This window comes from Alosa alosa, chromosome 19 (assembly GCF_017589495.1).
Source record: "Alosa alosa isolate M-15738 ecotype Scorff River chromosome 19, AALO_Geno_1.1, whole genome shotgun sequence".
Classification (NCBI taxonomy): domain Eukaryota; kingdom Metazoa; phylum Chordata; class Actinopteri; order Clupeiformes; family Clupeidae; genus Alosa; species Alosa alosa.
Window position 1 is genome coordinate 13,728,336 of NC_063207.1, and position 17,808 is coordinate 13,746,143.

Here is a 17,808-nt window from a genome sequence, read left to right on the forward strand (position 1 = left end):
TGCAGAGGGGCAGTCAATGTAAAGCTGGCACTGGATCCTTGGTGACTTCATGACAGTAGCCCGGTCTGGTCAGGCCCAGATGGTGGTGGCGTTTCAACTAATGGGATTAGGATTATCTTCTGATTAGGTTGCGATGCTGGGAGCCAATCCCATCCTCTGACACGCTGACTGACTAGTCAGTTAGACTTGAATGTGTGTAAAGTCTCTATGTGTGTGTGAGAGAGAAAGAGAGATACTATTTCTGTTATGTCGTCCTCCTTCCACCTTTGCTGTTCTAGCTTTCTTAGAGTTGTCTTTGCAGCAAATCCAGCTTTGTGAGCCTCTCCTCTGTTTAACAAACTGGGGGTGTTTAAGCCTTTTCCTCTCCAATATCAATTATTCAATATATGAAAAGCGCTATCTCCACTTCACTTAGCAAAAAACATGGTCATAAAATCTTTCTGTATCCCTCTCTTTCTTTCCCTCCCTCACACACACACATAAACAAAAGCACAGAGACACACATATACACAGGCAGACCTTCCTGAGTATGCATAGCTGCAGCTAGGTGGATAGAACGCAACGTAACAGCACTTTGACTGCACATGAACCCAGTGATCCTTCTTACATAACACGGGCCTCGGGAAACAATGACCTACAGAGCACAGAATGTGTTTACAGTGTGTGTGTGTGTGTGTGTGAGGGAAAGAGAGAGAGGAGAGAAAGTGTGTGTGTGTGTTTGTGTGTATTCGAATGTGTGTGTGTGCTGTGCCCACAAAAATCTCTGATCTGTGTCGAACTTCTCCTCTGAAAGATGCACTGACAGGCTTTGTTTCTTGTTTTTAAGACAGCCGGGGCAGGACAGACAGTTGGAGAGTAATAAAACAATAGTAAAATCAAATGGCAACGGAAATCAGATAAGCCACCCAATTCCTGATGTGCTTGCAAGCCTTCTTTCTGAAAGACTTCCGCATTTGCGAACACAGGGATTGAATAACAACAGTCAGAGAACCGGGAGTAAACATAGAAAGAGCGGGAGAGACAGTAGATGTGTGAGGAAGGTGTGTGTTTGGGAGAGAGGGACAGAGAGAGAGAGGGGGAGGGATTCCATTGGCCTTATTAGGATCAGTGGACTGCCAGACTTCCTGTACCACAATGGAGATGGAATCTAGGTCAGTGGGCAGAAGTGGTGCTAAGAGGGCTGCACTTTGAGCGCGGGAGAGATAAAGAGAGAGAGTGGCAGAGAAAGAGATAGTTAGTTAGAGAGGGAGAGAGAGTAAAAATAGACACACTGAAGTATGTTTATCAAACAATTCTCACATTACACTAAGGTCTCCACACAGGAAGCTTGTAAGACAGATTATATAACTTTTTAACCATTTGTGAGCAGCACAAGTCTATTCTCACGGCACACAGGAACAGCAGGAGAAACTGTTCAAAAGCGCAACTTCTCCCAGCACCACAATGACACAAAACGGCTAGCGGGCTTCCGGAAGTGCTGATGTTTCCCATCAGTCATTCAATCCCTCTACTCCTCTCATTTCCTCCTTGTTCTCACCCCTCCCCTCTCCTCATCGGCTCTCCCACTTCACCAAATCTTTTTGGCAGTTAGTACTGGATGAAAACCTCAAATCATCAAAGGATGGCCAAAGCCCATGTTTTTACTTCCGTTTGTACTATGACAATAGACAATTGGGGCCAACGGACAAACTGAGAGAGAAATTACCTGGGCAAAGTCTAGGAACAGTGTAAACATTAAATCCAAAAGTGGAGCACTGGGAGTTGTCTCTCTCACACACACACACACAGATATTGTAATATACATCTGTAAGTAATACACTATCAAATAAGACCCCATGTTCCATGTTATGAATACAGAGATCAGTTGTGAAATCTTTTCAGGGAGTTGGTTGATTGGAAGTTGCACAATTCACACGTATATTGTCACAGCAGACACGCGTGTCGCAATCACAACACCCGGAAGCAGCCGGGGAGAAAGAGCCGCTTGTGTTGGCTTCTCAAAAGCCCACTCTGGTCCCCAGCTCCACCAGCAGACAGGAATGCAGCAGCTATTCAATGCATGGCATTAGGCGGGTTTTGTATAGGAGCTCAACAGGACAAACGCAGAGAAAGCAGGCGGTTGGAATGGAGTGTCAGGCTCCGGCAGCCTGCAGCCTGAATATGCATGTGGGCCGTGATCGATGCTGGAGTCTGGCAGGGGAAGTAGAAAAGCTGGTTGGTGAGGACAGAGGAGTTTAACAGCCTGGACTGAATGGCTTCACGCTGCACAACCAGACACGGGAGTTTGACTTAACCAGTGACATGGGATTGAAAGAGAAAGTAGATGTCCAACAGCAGCAAAAAAGAAAAAGTTGCTTTTTTCGTTATTGTGTCCTTTGCAGGATGTGGCTCCTAAATCTTGATGTTGTCTGATAATAAAGGGAGACGAATCAAAGTCTCTGTTAAGAGTATTGACTTGATTCAGACAATGGTGTGGATGGCTTCCTGGTAAAGAAGGTGAAAGGTGTTCTGCATATTCTTAGGTCTATGAATTGAAGGCACCCTCTCACTCTCCTCTCATTTAAATATTCCCATTCCCATAGATACAACATATTTTCAAGGTTCAGAACCCTTTCTGGTAAATCACTATCTAGAGTGCTACAGATTATCCAGTTTTTAATCCAGTATTTACAGTTTAAACCATCCCGATTCCCACCCCACAAAAAATTGTTTTCAGTATAAAACATTGTGTGGAGCAAAACATTCTTGTAAACATATCTGATGCACCCAAATAATGCTGATTAAGGTTTGACAAGATTCACAGGACCTTGGCACTTTCCAGCAGAATCTCTTTCCTGTATGCATGAGGGCAAATCATGACAGTTGGTTAAGTGATAAACCAGTAGATCAGGTCTCACACTACATTACCGGCGGTTTCCAACATCCACAAAAAGTTGCCAGAGCCACACCCTCACGAATCCAGCGTGCCTTTTCTAACACACACCTGCGTTTGCATGTGTGAAAATAAAGAGGGCTGTTGTAGGTGTGGCCGTGTGGGACAGGTGCTTGCAAAGGCTTACTCGCCTGCTTGATACTACCACAATGATCCACTCTCCGTATGCTGCAACTGTAACTTAATGCTGGCAGCACCTTGAGCCAAAGGCAAGCTCTCTCTGCAGCACAATGTAGGACCGTTGGCTCCAATACTCTTGCAGTCAAGTGGCCAGCTTTCCCCACTTCCCTTATGTCCTTTACATTGGAGTCTGATGGAGGAGTGTCTGATCAGACAAAAGGGGTCTATTCCATTAGTACTGAGACCAAAAACTTTGCTGGGATGATTATTCACATAATGGACACACAAAACCACACATACAAAAGTAAAGTAATGGTAGTGGATTTTATTTAACACCCATTCTGATTGGTGTTCTTTTTTTAGCAAAATATATTTCATCTTAAGTAGTCGTGTAGTTTCTATACAGGTCAAGAGGTAGTCCTCAGATAGAATCTGTATTTACAGTGGCATTTGTACAGATGAAATTCATAACAAAATGTGCAAGTTTCAGAGTGATTTTGAACAAGCTCTTCTCTATACAAACACACACACACACACACACACACACCTGTCCAACTGAAAACTCCAACTTGCCAATGGAGTCAAGAATCGACCCCATAGACAAGGCCTAAATCTATGGTTCACCGCAAAAGGACATCTTCCCACATAGAAGTCCATGGCCAGAGAATGTCCAATTAAATGTACAGCTCCCATAACAAAAACACAACCTTTTCTCCCCCAGCGTGGCACATGTCGAAAAGCAACGTCCGTTTAGTGCCTCCCCAATAGCCCTGTTGGTTTCACTTCAGCCCATGTTCATGTGTGGTCCTTGTGATATTACTCAGCAACCAAAGGCTCTTGCACTGTAGTTTGGGGAGGGCTGCTCTGGCATGTTACTCAAGTAGGGACTGTTAGCATTTAGCATCCAGCATCCCTGCTGCTCTAAGTGTTTGTTGTGGGTTTGCCCTTCAAGCTACTGAGGCGGCGCAGGAGCTGCTGTTGCCGGGCCCGCAATCGCCTCCTCTCCTGGGCCTGGGCGTGCTCGCGGGTGTGCAGCTGCAGCAGGTAGTCCACGGCCCGCGTGAGGATCACCACCTTGGGGGTCTTGGTGGAGTCGGCCAAGCTGGGGATCTGGTCGCGGAGGGCCAGGAAGCGTGAGCGCAGGTCCTTGCGCCGCTTGCGCTCCATGAAGTTGTGGTTGCGCCGCCGCTCGCCCATGGTGACATCTTCGGAGTCGGAGCTGTGCGGGCTGTTGGGCGACGAGGAGGAGGAAGAGGAGGACAGGTGATCCTGTTCCAGGTGGGGCCGCTTCCTGGATGGGAGGCCAAGGTCAATGTCGTCGTAGTCATCATCATCGTCATCGTCGTCGTCGTCATGGTCGCAATCACCATCACCGTGTTCTGCATCCTCGTGGTCACTGTCCGGTGATGGCGCCGCATAATTGTGTTGCTGCCGGTGCACGGACACGTGGAAGCGTTTGGTGCTGGGTCCATGAGGATCCCCGGTCACCGTGATGGTCACAGGGACAAGGGTTCTGTTTGGTCGGCTCTCCACAGTTACCACATCAATCTCATCATCGTCTTCATCGTCATCATCTGAGATTAAGAGAACACAAACTCAAAACACTGCACCGAAACCATACACAAGATTTTGATTGACGATTAGTAATGTTTCAATTCTAACAATCACAACAACTGCAAAAGTAGGTTTATTTAATCAAATCTGACATGCATTCTGCATCTAGCCCATAATATTTAAGCAATCAGGTCCTTGCTCAATAACATTCATATTTCTGGACAGCAGAGCAATTTTAAAAAGTAACACCGTTAAAAAGTACTTGGAGTGTCCATCGCTGATCCAACTGTTCAAATAGCTTTCATTTGGACATAAAGTGTGAGGTGCAACTAAAGTGGATTCCAATTTCTTTAGGTCTGCAAAGGGTGGGTCTTATGCAGTTGTAGACTACCATGCTTCCAACCCATCACAGGGCGTGGCTCTGTATAATATCTTAACTGGGTGTGGAGTTTGCGACTAAGCCAAATCTCTTGCCAATCAGTCAATATGTGCAAATGAGATGAGACACATGGCGGGATGAAAGTGCATTCGGTCTGAAACTGGTGCAGTTATTTTTAGGCTCAGGTTTAGGCGTTACTTCCTATAGTGAAAATCAACTGAAACGTAGTTGCACATCGCCTGTTAAGGCATTTAAGCTTTCCCCAAAGTCTGGTAATCTACTTTTACTGCAGGACCGATTTCTTACCGGACGTGTCAGCACGAGACTCTGACCCCGAGGATGCCATCCTCTTAAGGTTATTGCAGGGGATGTTGAGGACGGCAGTCGGGTTCACGCAGTCTCTTGCAGGAGCACAGATGACGGTCGTGTCAGCCACACTGTTAGTGGCCTTTGCGGTGAGGGCACTGGTTTGCATGCTGGGCAGAGGTCTGATCAGTGGGCGCTCACCCACGACTTTCTCCAACCGATGACTTGCTGAAAAACCACTCCACATGCAGTCCTGGATGATTATAGAACTAAGGTTTCCAAAAATGTCTTTAGAGTCAATTTTGTAGCACTCCTCAAAGTCTTCATCTTGTGCCAAAAGCTTGGAAGCCCATCCCAGTTTATCGGGTGACGGCAGCACAGCAGCGGCATCGAGTGTCCGTGTAGGAGACATGGGAGGGGTGGGCAAGAGTTCGAATTTTTTCCATATATCCTCGCTCGGCGCTGTAGATTTAAAGAAATCCTCTTCAGTGTCAAGGCGGTCGTAAAAATAATGTTGATAGCGGTCAAACTCCATTTCCCAATGATCACGAAACGGCGCTATAGCGTTGGCTCCGGGCATCTCATGGGTGGAAGAGCAACTTCAGTTCTTATCTGCAACTTCTCACCGTCTAAAGAGATAGAGTTGTATTTAGAGATCATCAAGATAACATTGAAGCTAGTCGTTCACATTCCACTTCTTTGTAGGCTATAAGAAAGGCCTTGCTGGAGCATGGCTTTAATTAAATAAACTAATGCGTCCTAATATGTGTTAGAAACAGAAAGGCTAGTTATGAAAATGCAGAGATTCCACATTCTTGCCAGGAATAACCTGCTCTCAATACAAATGTAACATTGTTGAGGGGTAAAGTTCAAAAATAATCTGGTTACTTAGTTTGCCTTTTGACGCAACTTTGTAGGTTACACGGTGTCCCACTGACCGGCAAAAGTAGGCGTTGCGATTAGCCTACATAGACTGCGTTCTAACTACCGGTAGTGCGACATAAGAGCAACACAATAAATTACGGCCGCTCCCATACCATATGCTGCAAGGTTACCTAAACACTGTAGCATAGAGATAACATAACGTTTGTTGTTAAACTGTATCTGTCTCCAGACCACACACACGATCATTTCAAAATGCTCTGAGGATTTGGAAAGTCCTGGTTGGCAGCTCTAGACAACCACTCAATTGTTAAAAACGTAAAACAATAGAACCCAATGTTCAGCAACTTAATGAAATCTTTGTACGGGATATGTTGCTTCGCACAATATTGAAAAAGACTGGCAATCTTACCGGGTCATTAGGGCTGCAATGCACCGTAACACAAAATATCTTATCGATGGTAAAAGCACATCCGCAAAGAAATAGTCAGCTGTGCGTAAATATACAATAGCTGCAACGTATTCCGTGAAGTCGCCCTTTGTAATACTTCGTCGATTGTGGGCTATTATAAAAGTCCTCGAGCAGTCTGCGAGAAATCAGTTGACGTTGACCAACGTCTCAAATAAATTCCACAACACGCTGCAGGTTTCCAAAAGCCTTGTGGTAATTATCAAATCCACCCCGATATTTTCACAGCTCCGTTTTCACCCACGCTCTGACTTTTACGCATATCGCATGCCGCGTTTTCCCGCCAGTGCGTCTTAGGCTTTGTGGAGAACAGAGCAAGTTATTTGCATAAAGAGGGCGGAGAATAATCTCCAACCGCGCCTATGTTTTAAAGAAGCAGCGCCTATGATCTTACAGCCGCAGTGAGTAGCCTGAAAACCGACGCCCTTATAGCAATGTTAATGACCCTTGTGATATTTTGGTCACACAACGTATTTTTTGGTTTTATTGTAACCAAACCAACCACAGTGAAAGGTACCATGTCTTAGTAACTTTTCTTTGTGGGTTGATCTCTGGAAATAATTTAAATGCATGCCTGAGATTTCACCCCATATTCATATTTCCTAAGATCGAGCTCACATGCGTACAACGTGCGTGTGTGTATGGGGAGGGGCTGCTTGGACACATAACCTATGTGCTCAGTAAATTCTGTCTGGCCCCCTGTTGAGAATATTGTACATCAACCGTCAGAATGTCCTTCTAGTATTCAGTGTAGAGTTGTTTCAGAATGCAGAAGGTTCAGAAGGTTCATTCAAATAAATGAGTTGAGTTTTGAGCATGAAACTGACAGGGTTTTCATAATTCCATTGCTTTTGGTACTCTCACACATCTCTTCACATTTAACAAGTTTCCCCCTTATTTCACCCTTATAATATGACCCTGATTGCACTGAGCATTCCGATCATTTTATTCAAGATAATTGAATTGTCTTCTGAGGTCATTTATGAGTCCCCAACTGTTCTCCAAGTGCTCTTAAAAAGCTCCATGCATGTGATGTGACTTGTCAATTAGGTGCTAATTAGGGTTCTTTACATTTGAGAAAGGACCACTGGCCCTCTACCTCTGCGCCCAGTGTAAAAGCTATAGAACGAGGATGCCTGGGCGGTATGCCCTGTTCACAGTGGGGTGATAGGAGCAATGGCAGGTATGTCAAGCTACTGAACTGAAAGACAAGCAGTGGAACAGAATGAGAATGTTTTTTAATGGTGAATTCCAGGTTGCTTTTTAGCTGTTCTCTAATATCATATAGCTGTAGGCTGAAAGTCTTGACATAAATGTCTCTTATTTTGAAAAGAAAGCATTTTTGTACCTCTTTGCAAATTTCACAGGATTTTGCTTCAGTTGGAAGGAAATGTGAAATATCACAACTCTGAGACATGCAGGCTCACTAGGTCACTGAGTTCTCAGCTTCTCTCTATAAGAGTTTAGTTTGTTTGAAAATTGAATAGAATGCCATGTCTTCCCATCCCCCAACATAAGCCCTCATACTGGTATGTACACACACACACACACACACATGTACACACGCCCATATACAACACACAAGCTAACGATTGATGACAAACCGTTGTCTCGTGCGGACCTCATGCCTGGCACACCCCCTTGCACACTCTGCTTCAAGCTGTTACCCCAGCCACAACAGAGTTGACCAGACAAAGGTCAGGCAATAGACCAGCGCAGGGGTCACCATTACCTAGCCACTGACTATAGACTAACAGATTTTGCTTAACACATGGTTCAGTTATTTTACTCATCAGATTCACCCCATATAGATCCATCACTTGACGCTACAATGGTTGAGGATAAATTAAGACACTGTTTTTTTTCCCCCCAGGTCATTTTTCTCACTGTTTAAGTATTAATTCCAATGATAGCCAACATTACTTGGGTTTTAGTGTGACTCAGATTGGCTCAGATTCTCATACCTGAACAAAGTGTGCACAACAAATGTATTTGGGGCTACTGTTTTCATATCTTAAACTGGCAGATTATGATCCTTATACCAAACAAAAAATGCTAATTAAACTTGTGCATGACAATGTATTTCTCCCTCAATTAGTTTAACCTTTTGACTAAATAATGCAACACATATTGAGACATATAGTGTTGCACTGAAAGAAGGGACCACTCATGGTATGATAGAAAAAAAACATTTTACAGTATTATTCATTGTTTTTGCAAACTAGGGGTTTATGCCCATTATCCACAGTGAAAGCTACTGTGTAAATGATCAAGACAATCTGATGTACTTCACAACTTTAGAATGTAGAAAACTCAGCAGCTGCTTAAACTCTCATACTCTCCACTCTTCCTCTATTCTCAATCTCCATAAGTCTCTCTCTTTCTCTCTCTCTCTCTCTCCCTCTCTGTTTGTGCCACCACTTCTTTACCCTGCAAAAGAGAAACACGCATACTGAATTGTTCTTCACAACAAAGCTCCAAATCAACAATGCCCTCAAAGGACCCATCCAAGACCTCCCCTCCCATCCCATCCCCCCAAACCAGCTACAGCTGATGCTACATCCTACTCCTTCAGTCCCGCACCTTCCCCCACGCCTACCCACTTCTGGTGAGCCCTGTGCATATGAACAAAGGGAGGCGCTGGGAGAAGAGGTGAGTGGAGAATCAGCTGTGGAGGAGAGCCCGATGAGGCCACTCTCATGGTTTTTCACAGTTACTCACAGGTTTTTACTCATCTCCAAAAGATGTCAATAGATGAGCTCCTGATGGGGAAAGCTGGTGTGAATCTTGTCGCCTTCAACCAGTGTGATAAAATTCACACAGAGCTATAAACTGTTGCGTTGATGATGTGTTTTGCAAAGAGAGCTCATCGGAATACATATGGACCATATCATCACTTTATCATGTCAATATTACCTCACATGATTGCCTTTGCAGAGACTTCATAGGAAAATCACAAATGGAATATGTCAAATACCAGAGAGTAAAGAAATTATGCTATATATCATAAAAAAAATAACCAAAGGCACAAACTTAGCTCACTGCTTAGATTGGCAAGCTAGGCACATGGAGAGTAATGAACACTCATATGACTGTTTAAATATTTTATGACAAGGACAGTGTTTGTACCTAATGAGGGAGAAAATCCTTTCTATGGTCATTCATTTTGTGTGTGAGAATCAGACTGAAATTTCTCCCATAACCTCCAACACCATGGTCTTTCACCTCAACCTCTCACCCCTGTGACACCACTACCACCCACTCTAGATGTCATGTTAAAATGACCAAACTACCAGCACATCGAAGGGGAGAGACCACGAGGGCAGAGAAAGACAGATCCTGAGGAAAGAGAATCCTCCATAGTAAAGACAACAGATAGGTCCTAAGGGGCATTCCTCCACATGGTGATTGCCCGTCTCAACAAAACAAAGACCAATCTCAACAAAACAAAGCCAAATCATCCCCCTCCCCCTCCATAGAGATGCACTGGAGCTTCACACTGATCTATTCATTTCAGAGTCCTTTTCAGACTGATCGTTGACATTTGCATTTATTCAAAACATATCCATGAGTGTAAACAATTAAGTCTATGGCTAATCTTACTTAAGGTTTGCCAGTTGTGCCAAGTACTGTAGTCACAAGTGTCCTGATGTTACACTGAGTAATCAAACAAAGGATGTGGAACCACCCTAACAGGAAATCTGTTACACAATACTCTTCTGGCAAACCAACAGACATACTAAGATTTATGTAGTTGTAAAAACAAAAACAAAAAACAGGTTTGGGCTTAATCTTAATTAAATATGTTTGAACTAGAGGTGGAGGTTTTCTCTTCGTTGAGGCTTTGTCTGTTTGCTTGGCTTTGTTTTGTGTTGAAGGTGCCTAACAAAGCGTTCTCTTTCAGTCTCACTCTTTTGTGGAGACCTCAGATTTACTTAAGTCTCATCTTAATGTATACGCTGTCCCATACAAAATGTCCTGTGTTTAAGATACATGTTTGTGGTTTTGGGGAGAGGGGTACCAAGGGCGAGAACTGTGGTGTCTTTGTTGGCTCTCACAAATGCCCTTAGTGGAGCAGCTGATTGCACAGTTCAAACTCTGACCAGGAGGTGGAGCCAGTTTCCAATCTTTCACAACCCTGCTGATCCTCATTAATACCTCACAAGTGAAAACCCCTGGCCAAAAAAACTGACTAACTCTATTATATATTATTATCTACTATTTTATTGGATCACTCTTGACTATAATTATGACACATTCATACATTAACCATGTCTTGTTTCCTCACAACATTTGCTTTTGTGTTGTTTTGAGTTGCACTACTATTTTGTCAGGACCTTTTATTAATCACAGGAGACTCAATCTTCTTGACCACATTCATCAGTACACCCCATATACAATGGGGCTTAAGTCAGGACTCTGTTGTGGTTAATTCATCTGTGAAAATTATACCGCATTCTCCCTGAACCACTCTTTCACAGTTTGAGGCGATTGGTTTCATTCTTCTTTAAATCTGGCCATGCCATCAAGAAAAAAGTGAAACAACCACAGATCATAACACTGCCTCCAGCGTCTTTTACAGTGAATACTATGCAAGGTGAATGTGTTTCAATTTGGTTTCAACACAATTCAATAAGAACTCATAAATAAAGCAAGGCGTACAAGTTTATTCATATAAATATTTCATGTACAGAGGTCATTTTATGTGCTTTACATAAATAAAAACAAAGAATAATAAATAGTAAAATAAAAGCATAAAATAGTATGTAGAGGGGTTTTCAAACGTTTCTGCTTTAAGGTCCACCTATTCATACGTGTAACAGGCCAGGGCCCAATAAAAAATGTCCCCAATTTGGACTAGATTTTTTCTGAAGCTGAAGTCTGTTTTCCTTTCCTTTTGAAGCAGTCAATCGGCTTACCTGCCAGAGTTGGGTATCATCTCCAGATGCCGTTTCAGTTTTGAAGGCTTTGGCACCTCATTTAACATCGATAAGCCATACTCACACATTGGGCTTTGGGCTCAACATCATCACCTCCATTAACAAAACCATATTTTATGTAATCCGGATTGTATTTTTGCAGAACCTTAGTAGTTTTTGGTAAAATATTAAGCCTATCACTGAGTGCCTCAATTTGAGGATGTAGTTTAAAGTTGGAACAAATAATATAGCCTACTTTGATAGTTGTTACTTCTAAGTTTAACATGGTTACTCTATAACATCTCATTTCCATTAGAAGTTTGCTTCAATTTGAAAACATTTTCGTGCCCACTGGGTGGCGCTGCATGGCCTACTAATGGGCCCCAGCCCAGCTGTTGAGAAACACTGATGTAGACAATACATAGACAATTAGTTTGAACATATAAATAAATTAGTAAAAAATACTTTTGAAAAAGTAGTTTTAAAAAGTAAAGTGCATAAAATAGAATAATTAAAATATATAAAACACATAGGACTGGTGCTGTGTAGTGATAAGTAAACCACCTGTAAAGCTAGTTGAAAAGAAGGCAGCATGTAGGTGGACTCTGGAGCAGTGGAGAAAGGATATCTGGTCTGATGACTCCTGGTTTACCCTATTCCAGAAAGATGAGCATGTCAGGATAGGAAACAAAGTGATGCACCCATTATATGTTGTATTATTATGACCGCCGCGCATGTCCAAATTTCCGTCAAGGATTCCCGGGACACTGAAAGACCAGGGTAGACGAAACTTGGTGGGCATGTAACCCCATATGGATAGCATGGAACCATCGTTTTTCGTTTTGATCTGTAGCCCCCCCCGTTGGACTGAACCCCCCGAAAGGAGGGTAGGGCAGACACAGTTTTCTGTGAATATCTCGAGAACCGTAAGGTTTAGGAGGACCATTTTTTTTGTATGTTGATCTCAAGAGGCCATGTCAACCCATTCCATAACCACTCATTTCATGTATAGTGCCACCTAGTTAAACACAAAAAAGTAAAAATGAGGTGTTGTAATCACAGGTATCTGTGACCTAACATAGTCAAAACTGCACAAAATTGGAAGTGTAGGATCATTATGACACCCTCTGAATGCACACCAAGTTTCGTCGAATTCCGTTCATTGGGGGCCACACAATAAATTAATTTATGTTACTATACACCAACTGGCCTGTAGGTGGCCGGAGACAGTTTTCTGTGAATATCTCAAGAACCGTAGGGCCTAGGAGGTCCACCTTTTTTTTGTATGTTGGTCTTAAGGGGGCATGTCAACCCATCCCATTACCACTTATTTCCTGTATAGCACCACCTAGTTAAAAATTAAAAAGCAAAAAATTAGGGGTTTTCACCACAATATCTCTGGCTGATATGGTCAAAACTGCACGAAATTGAAAGTGCAGGATCATTATGACACCCTCCGAATGCATGCCAAGTTTTGTGAACTTTCGTTCATGGGGGGCCTTACAATAAAATAATTTATGTGTACATTTAGTGACCGCACACCAACAAGGATTCCCGGGACACTGAAAGACCAGGGTACACGAAACTTGGTGGGCATGTAACCCCACATGGATAACCATTGCTTTTCGTTTTGATCTGTAGCCCCCCGCTGTACTGGACCTCCCGAAAGGAGGGTAGGGCAGACACAGTTTTCTGTGAAAATCTTGAGAACCGTAGGACCTAGGACGACCAATTTTTTCCGCATGTTTGCCTCCAGGGGTCATGTTAACCCATTCCATGTGCACACATGTGCATAAACAGATACACACGCACACACATACATTTACAGTAATCATACGTATGACACATACTCACATAGTAGACATATGTACGCATGCATGCACATGCACAAACACACATACGCAGGCAAACACACAAGCACGCACATACACACACACACCCACACACATAAACATAAACTTGTACACGCACACATGCACACAATTCAAGAATTTCTCAGAATTATGAACAGGCAAGATGGGGGTGGGGTTGTATAAAATGAATTTTACATGTGAAATCTATAAACTAATCATGTTTTGGTACTTGTTGTCTAGCAGATACCAGTGAGTGTGAGTGTGGATAATGCAATTTAGTGAGACAGTTAGAATCATATAGGCCTTTCAGCATGATTTATTTTTGTGGAAAAAATGGGCTGGACTGGGCGGCGGTCATATTTTGTACCGCTCTGCGGTACATCTAGTTATATTATGTATATGTACAGCCTTCTGGAGACAACTTCATGCTCAGGGGTTGCCTCAGTTGGTCAGGTCTAGGGTCATCATCAACATTACGTGGCTATCAAATGAAATCAGATGACTAGCTGAATGTACTTAATGACCATAATCCCATCAATGGATTTTTTCTTCCCTGACGGCACAGGGATAATACAGGAGGATAATGTCAGAATTCAATTGACTCAAATTATAGGTATGCGGTTTAAGAGACATGAGGGATGGTTTCATCTTATAAATTGGCCACCTTGAAACTCTGAGGAACTGAACGTCTTGAAAAGACTTTATGCGGTGGATCAACTTTCATGTCATCCATATCACTATGAAAAATGAATGCAGCAGGATGGAAATAAGTGTTGTGATGCTGTACTGTGAAAACAATGGCAAGTCAAGAAAAGGCCATGGCCAAAAGAAGCTGTTATCAAGCTAAAGGTAGTTTACAAATGACACAATGGAAAATTGTTAGAAAGATGTATGAATCTGAATATGCTTTTATATGAACTTTCTTACCAATAAATGGGGCTTGGGTATGCTATCAACATTTTAAATTGATACTGTAAGCTTCAAAATATGTGCCTTTGAAAATGAATTCCAGGGTCTGTAGAGTGAAACACCAGGTTTTAGACCACAAATTATTATAAGGTGCAGGGCTTCTTGCAGCCAATACAGCATATTTTTTTCTTGAGAATGACAAGTCCTAAACAGGGGCCAGAGAGCTTTTGGACAATTAAATAACAGTGGCTAGGTCACTGTAATGCAGCAAAACTTTCCAGACTCACTTCTCCAAAATCACATCACAGAACAATACCTGTTTCAATTTTGTACAGTTCTTATTGGGAGAATTGTTTTAAAAAGCTTTAAACTGTCTACCATGTTGTAAGTCACTTTAGTTATAAATATGTCAGACAAATGTAGTGAAATGTAATGTTCAGTAATTGTCCACAGCCCAAGATTTGCACTGCTGACACCATTGAAACTGATCTTTCCACAGGTGGCAAAGATTTGGTTATTGTAGCCTGACCATGAATATATGGAGCTCTCTGAACAATGTTGGTTGAAACAGGAGAGTTGAGGTGAGGTTATATGTTTTTTGGAAACAATCCGGATAAGTATCCGGACATCCCTTTCAGACAGCTTCCTCTTGCATTGACAGTTATGAATGTGGTTCATCCTTCTATGGTGGTATGCCAACTTTACACTGGATACCGTGGTTCTCAATACACAGCTGATGTCCTGGTCACAGATGCACCAGTGAGATGCACACCAAGAATGTGTCCTCTTTTGAACTCTGATATGTCTCCCATTTTGTTGTGTGGATTGTAATATTTCATGTACCGCTGTGCTATGCTAGTACAACCTCCACACAGTGTTTCAGTTTCATTGGCAAACCCTTGTAGTATTCCTTCCTTAATTAAGTGGATTTAGTTGTGAACTCTACACAGTGAACACTGATCGGATGGATACTTTACGTGTTGTACTTTAAGTATGCAATACCGCCATTACCCAGAAGATGGCAGTAGAAGCCTGTCACATGTAAACATAACACACAACACACACCATCAATGTGTAGCACCCACCTGCTGCACGGCAGCCATTATGCACTAGAACACTCACCACACACCAGCTTGAGGGGAAGAGTGAGGGAGTGAATGAGCCAATTACAGTGGGGGATGATTAGGGGGCCAGATTGAATGAGCCAGGTTGGGAATTTAGCCATAAACTCAAGTAAGCTCGACTACACTAGATGGGATAAACACCCCATAGAATCCCTGCATGCAGAATTTATTAGAAATATAAAGGTCAAAAGGAAAACACCCACATATGCATGCAGGGCAGAATTAGGCAGATTCCCATTGGCTTTGAAAAAAAGATCATTACCATACATCTGAAATCCAGTGCAGAAAATACCATAAAGTTCAAGCAGTCAAAACCCAAGAGGTCAGCCCTGAAACTGTCAGTTGGTTCTGAAGTTAACTAATACACTAACCCATCTATCTCAGACCAGCACTGCTTTTCAAAATCAGATCAAAGTAAAACAAATTATGAATCAAAGTAAGAAAAAATATCTGGAACACTGGGATAATCAAACAAAATCACAATCCAAATTAGAATGCTACTTGTCAATAAAATAAGATTATGAAAAAAGCATGGCTTCCACTGGTGAGGTTGAGACAGAGATGCACTTTCTCCAAAGTTTGAACAGAAAGGGATATTTTTTCCAATTCTCCAACAAAATTCCAAATTTATCTCCCTTAAAGACTCTTGGCCCACCTGCTAGGAGAAGGACTGACTGGTACGCTAGCTGCGAAATACGTTGCAGCTTGCCATGACATGAGGGACAGTGAGTCGGACACCTTGCCACAATGTCCAACCTAATGTCTGTACTTACAGTATGTTTTGTAGACTGTCTGTGTGTGTGTGTGTGTGTGTGTGTGTGTGTGTGTGTGCGTGCGTGCGTGCATGCGCGCGTGTGTGTGTGTGTGTGTGTTAATGTTGTCAATGTTCTAATTGTTACTGTAAAAAATGTTATGCTTTTTTGCTTGTGCTTTGGCAACACTGTACCTGTCATGCTAATAAAGCAAACTTGAATTGAATTGAACTGGTATCACTGTGGATCACATCTGCTATATACTACCGGTGAACCCTTTTGCAATGCAAGCATCTGAAAAAGGCTGCCCTGATTAAAAAAACAATCCAACTGATTTCATGTATTCTGTCTATAATGGAGTGGAAAGTAAATTTCTAAGTAACCCCAAACTTTTGACCAGCAGTGTATGCATTAACATGCCTCTTTCATAAAATACTGTACATACAGGCTCTGACATGAGTTATGTGGCAGCACGCCAGATGCCGCTCACACAAGCCGGTCTTTCAGACAGAAGACAGAAGCCTGGACAGTGGCACTGCAGTGAGCTCTCAATGCAGTGCTGTTTCTGCAGGACCTCTGGGAGACTCTGAGCATACAGGTTATGTGAATGTTCCAACCTGTTAGTGTGGGGGCCAAAATGAAAGGCAAGATGTCCTTCATGCAGGGGCTGGATATGTGAAACTAGCCTTACATCATCAGCTGATGCCCCCCCCAAATCCCAGCGTTCACACACACACACACACACACACTCTCTCTCTCTCTCTCTCTCTCTCTCTCTCTCTCTCTTTCTCTCTCTCTCTCTTTCTTATCACATACACAAACACCCACACCCACACACATACACACACACACACACACATGCTCTCTCTCTATCTCTATCACACACACACACACACACACACACACACACACACACACACACACACACACACACACACACACACACACACACCGCTTGTGAAATTGTATGCCTATGTAAATTCAAGAACCTATGTAAATTCAGCGAATGTGCAGTTAGGCCCACGTTCCGCACCTATATAGGTGCCCCTCTATAGGTGCCCCTCTATTTGAGCTGTCAACACCAGCAGTGCACATTGCTATGGTAAAGACCGATCAGCCCCCATAGTCTAGACAGGGTCATCGTACATGTTTTAAAAGCCCACGTGGCACATACGGACAACTTAAACTTGACATTGAAGAAGACCTGCCACTAAAAGTATACTCTTTTGATCCTGTGAGGGAAATACGTGAACACTGCAATCACTGAATCGGTAAAGTTACTTTTCTGAAAAAGTTACATTGTATACACAAGGTACACTTGAAAGAATCGTGGGAAATAAAAGAATAACTAGACTGCATTTCCGGCGGGAACTGCGAAAGTGTGCTTGCCCTGGTCCGGTCTGCAACGTGAGCAGACAGTGGCATACGCTATGCTGAACCTGGCTTGATCCAGGCATTGTAACGGTGCCTTTCAGTGTTGGAGCAGTGGCAATATCCCAAAAGCTCTAGGAGAGGGCTATTCAACTATTGGCTTGCGGGTTGAATGTGATTCGTTGGATTTTACCTTTGGCCTGCCTTCGAATTTAGCTTCTATGACTGAGATCAAATC

At 42.9% G+C, this 17,808-nt stretch overlaps 1 protein-coding gene across 1 annotated transcript; it reads right to left on the reverse strand.

The window, feature by feature from the left end:
* Positions 1-3,362: 3,362 nt before the first annotated feature.
* On the reverse strand, positions 3,363-6,993 carry mycla (MYCL proto-oncogene, bHLH transcription factor a). The gene is made up of 3 exons (XM_048270740.1): positions 6,586-6,993; positions 5,292-5,920; positions 3,363-4,626 (listed from the first exon to the last, which is right to left on the reverse strand). The coding sequence occupies exons 2-3, from the start codon at positions 5,869-5,871 to the stop codon at positions 3,974-3,976; spliced, it is 1,233 nt and encodes a 410-aa protein (XP_048126697.1). The 5' UTR covers positions 5,872-5,920; positions 6,586-6,993; the 3' UTR covers positions 3,363-3,973.
* Between the last annotated feature and the right edge of the window lie 10,815 nt (positions 6,994-17,808).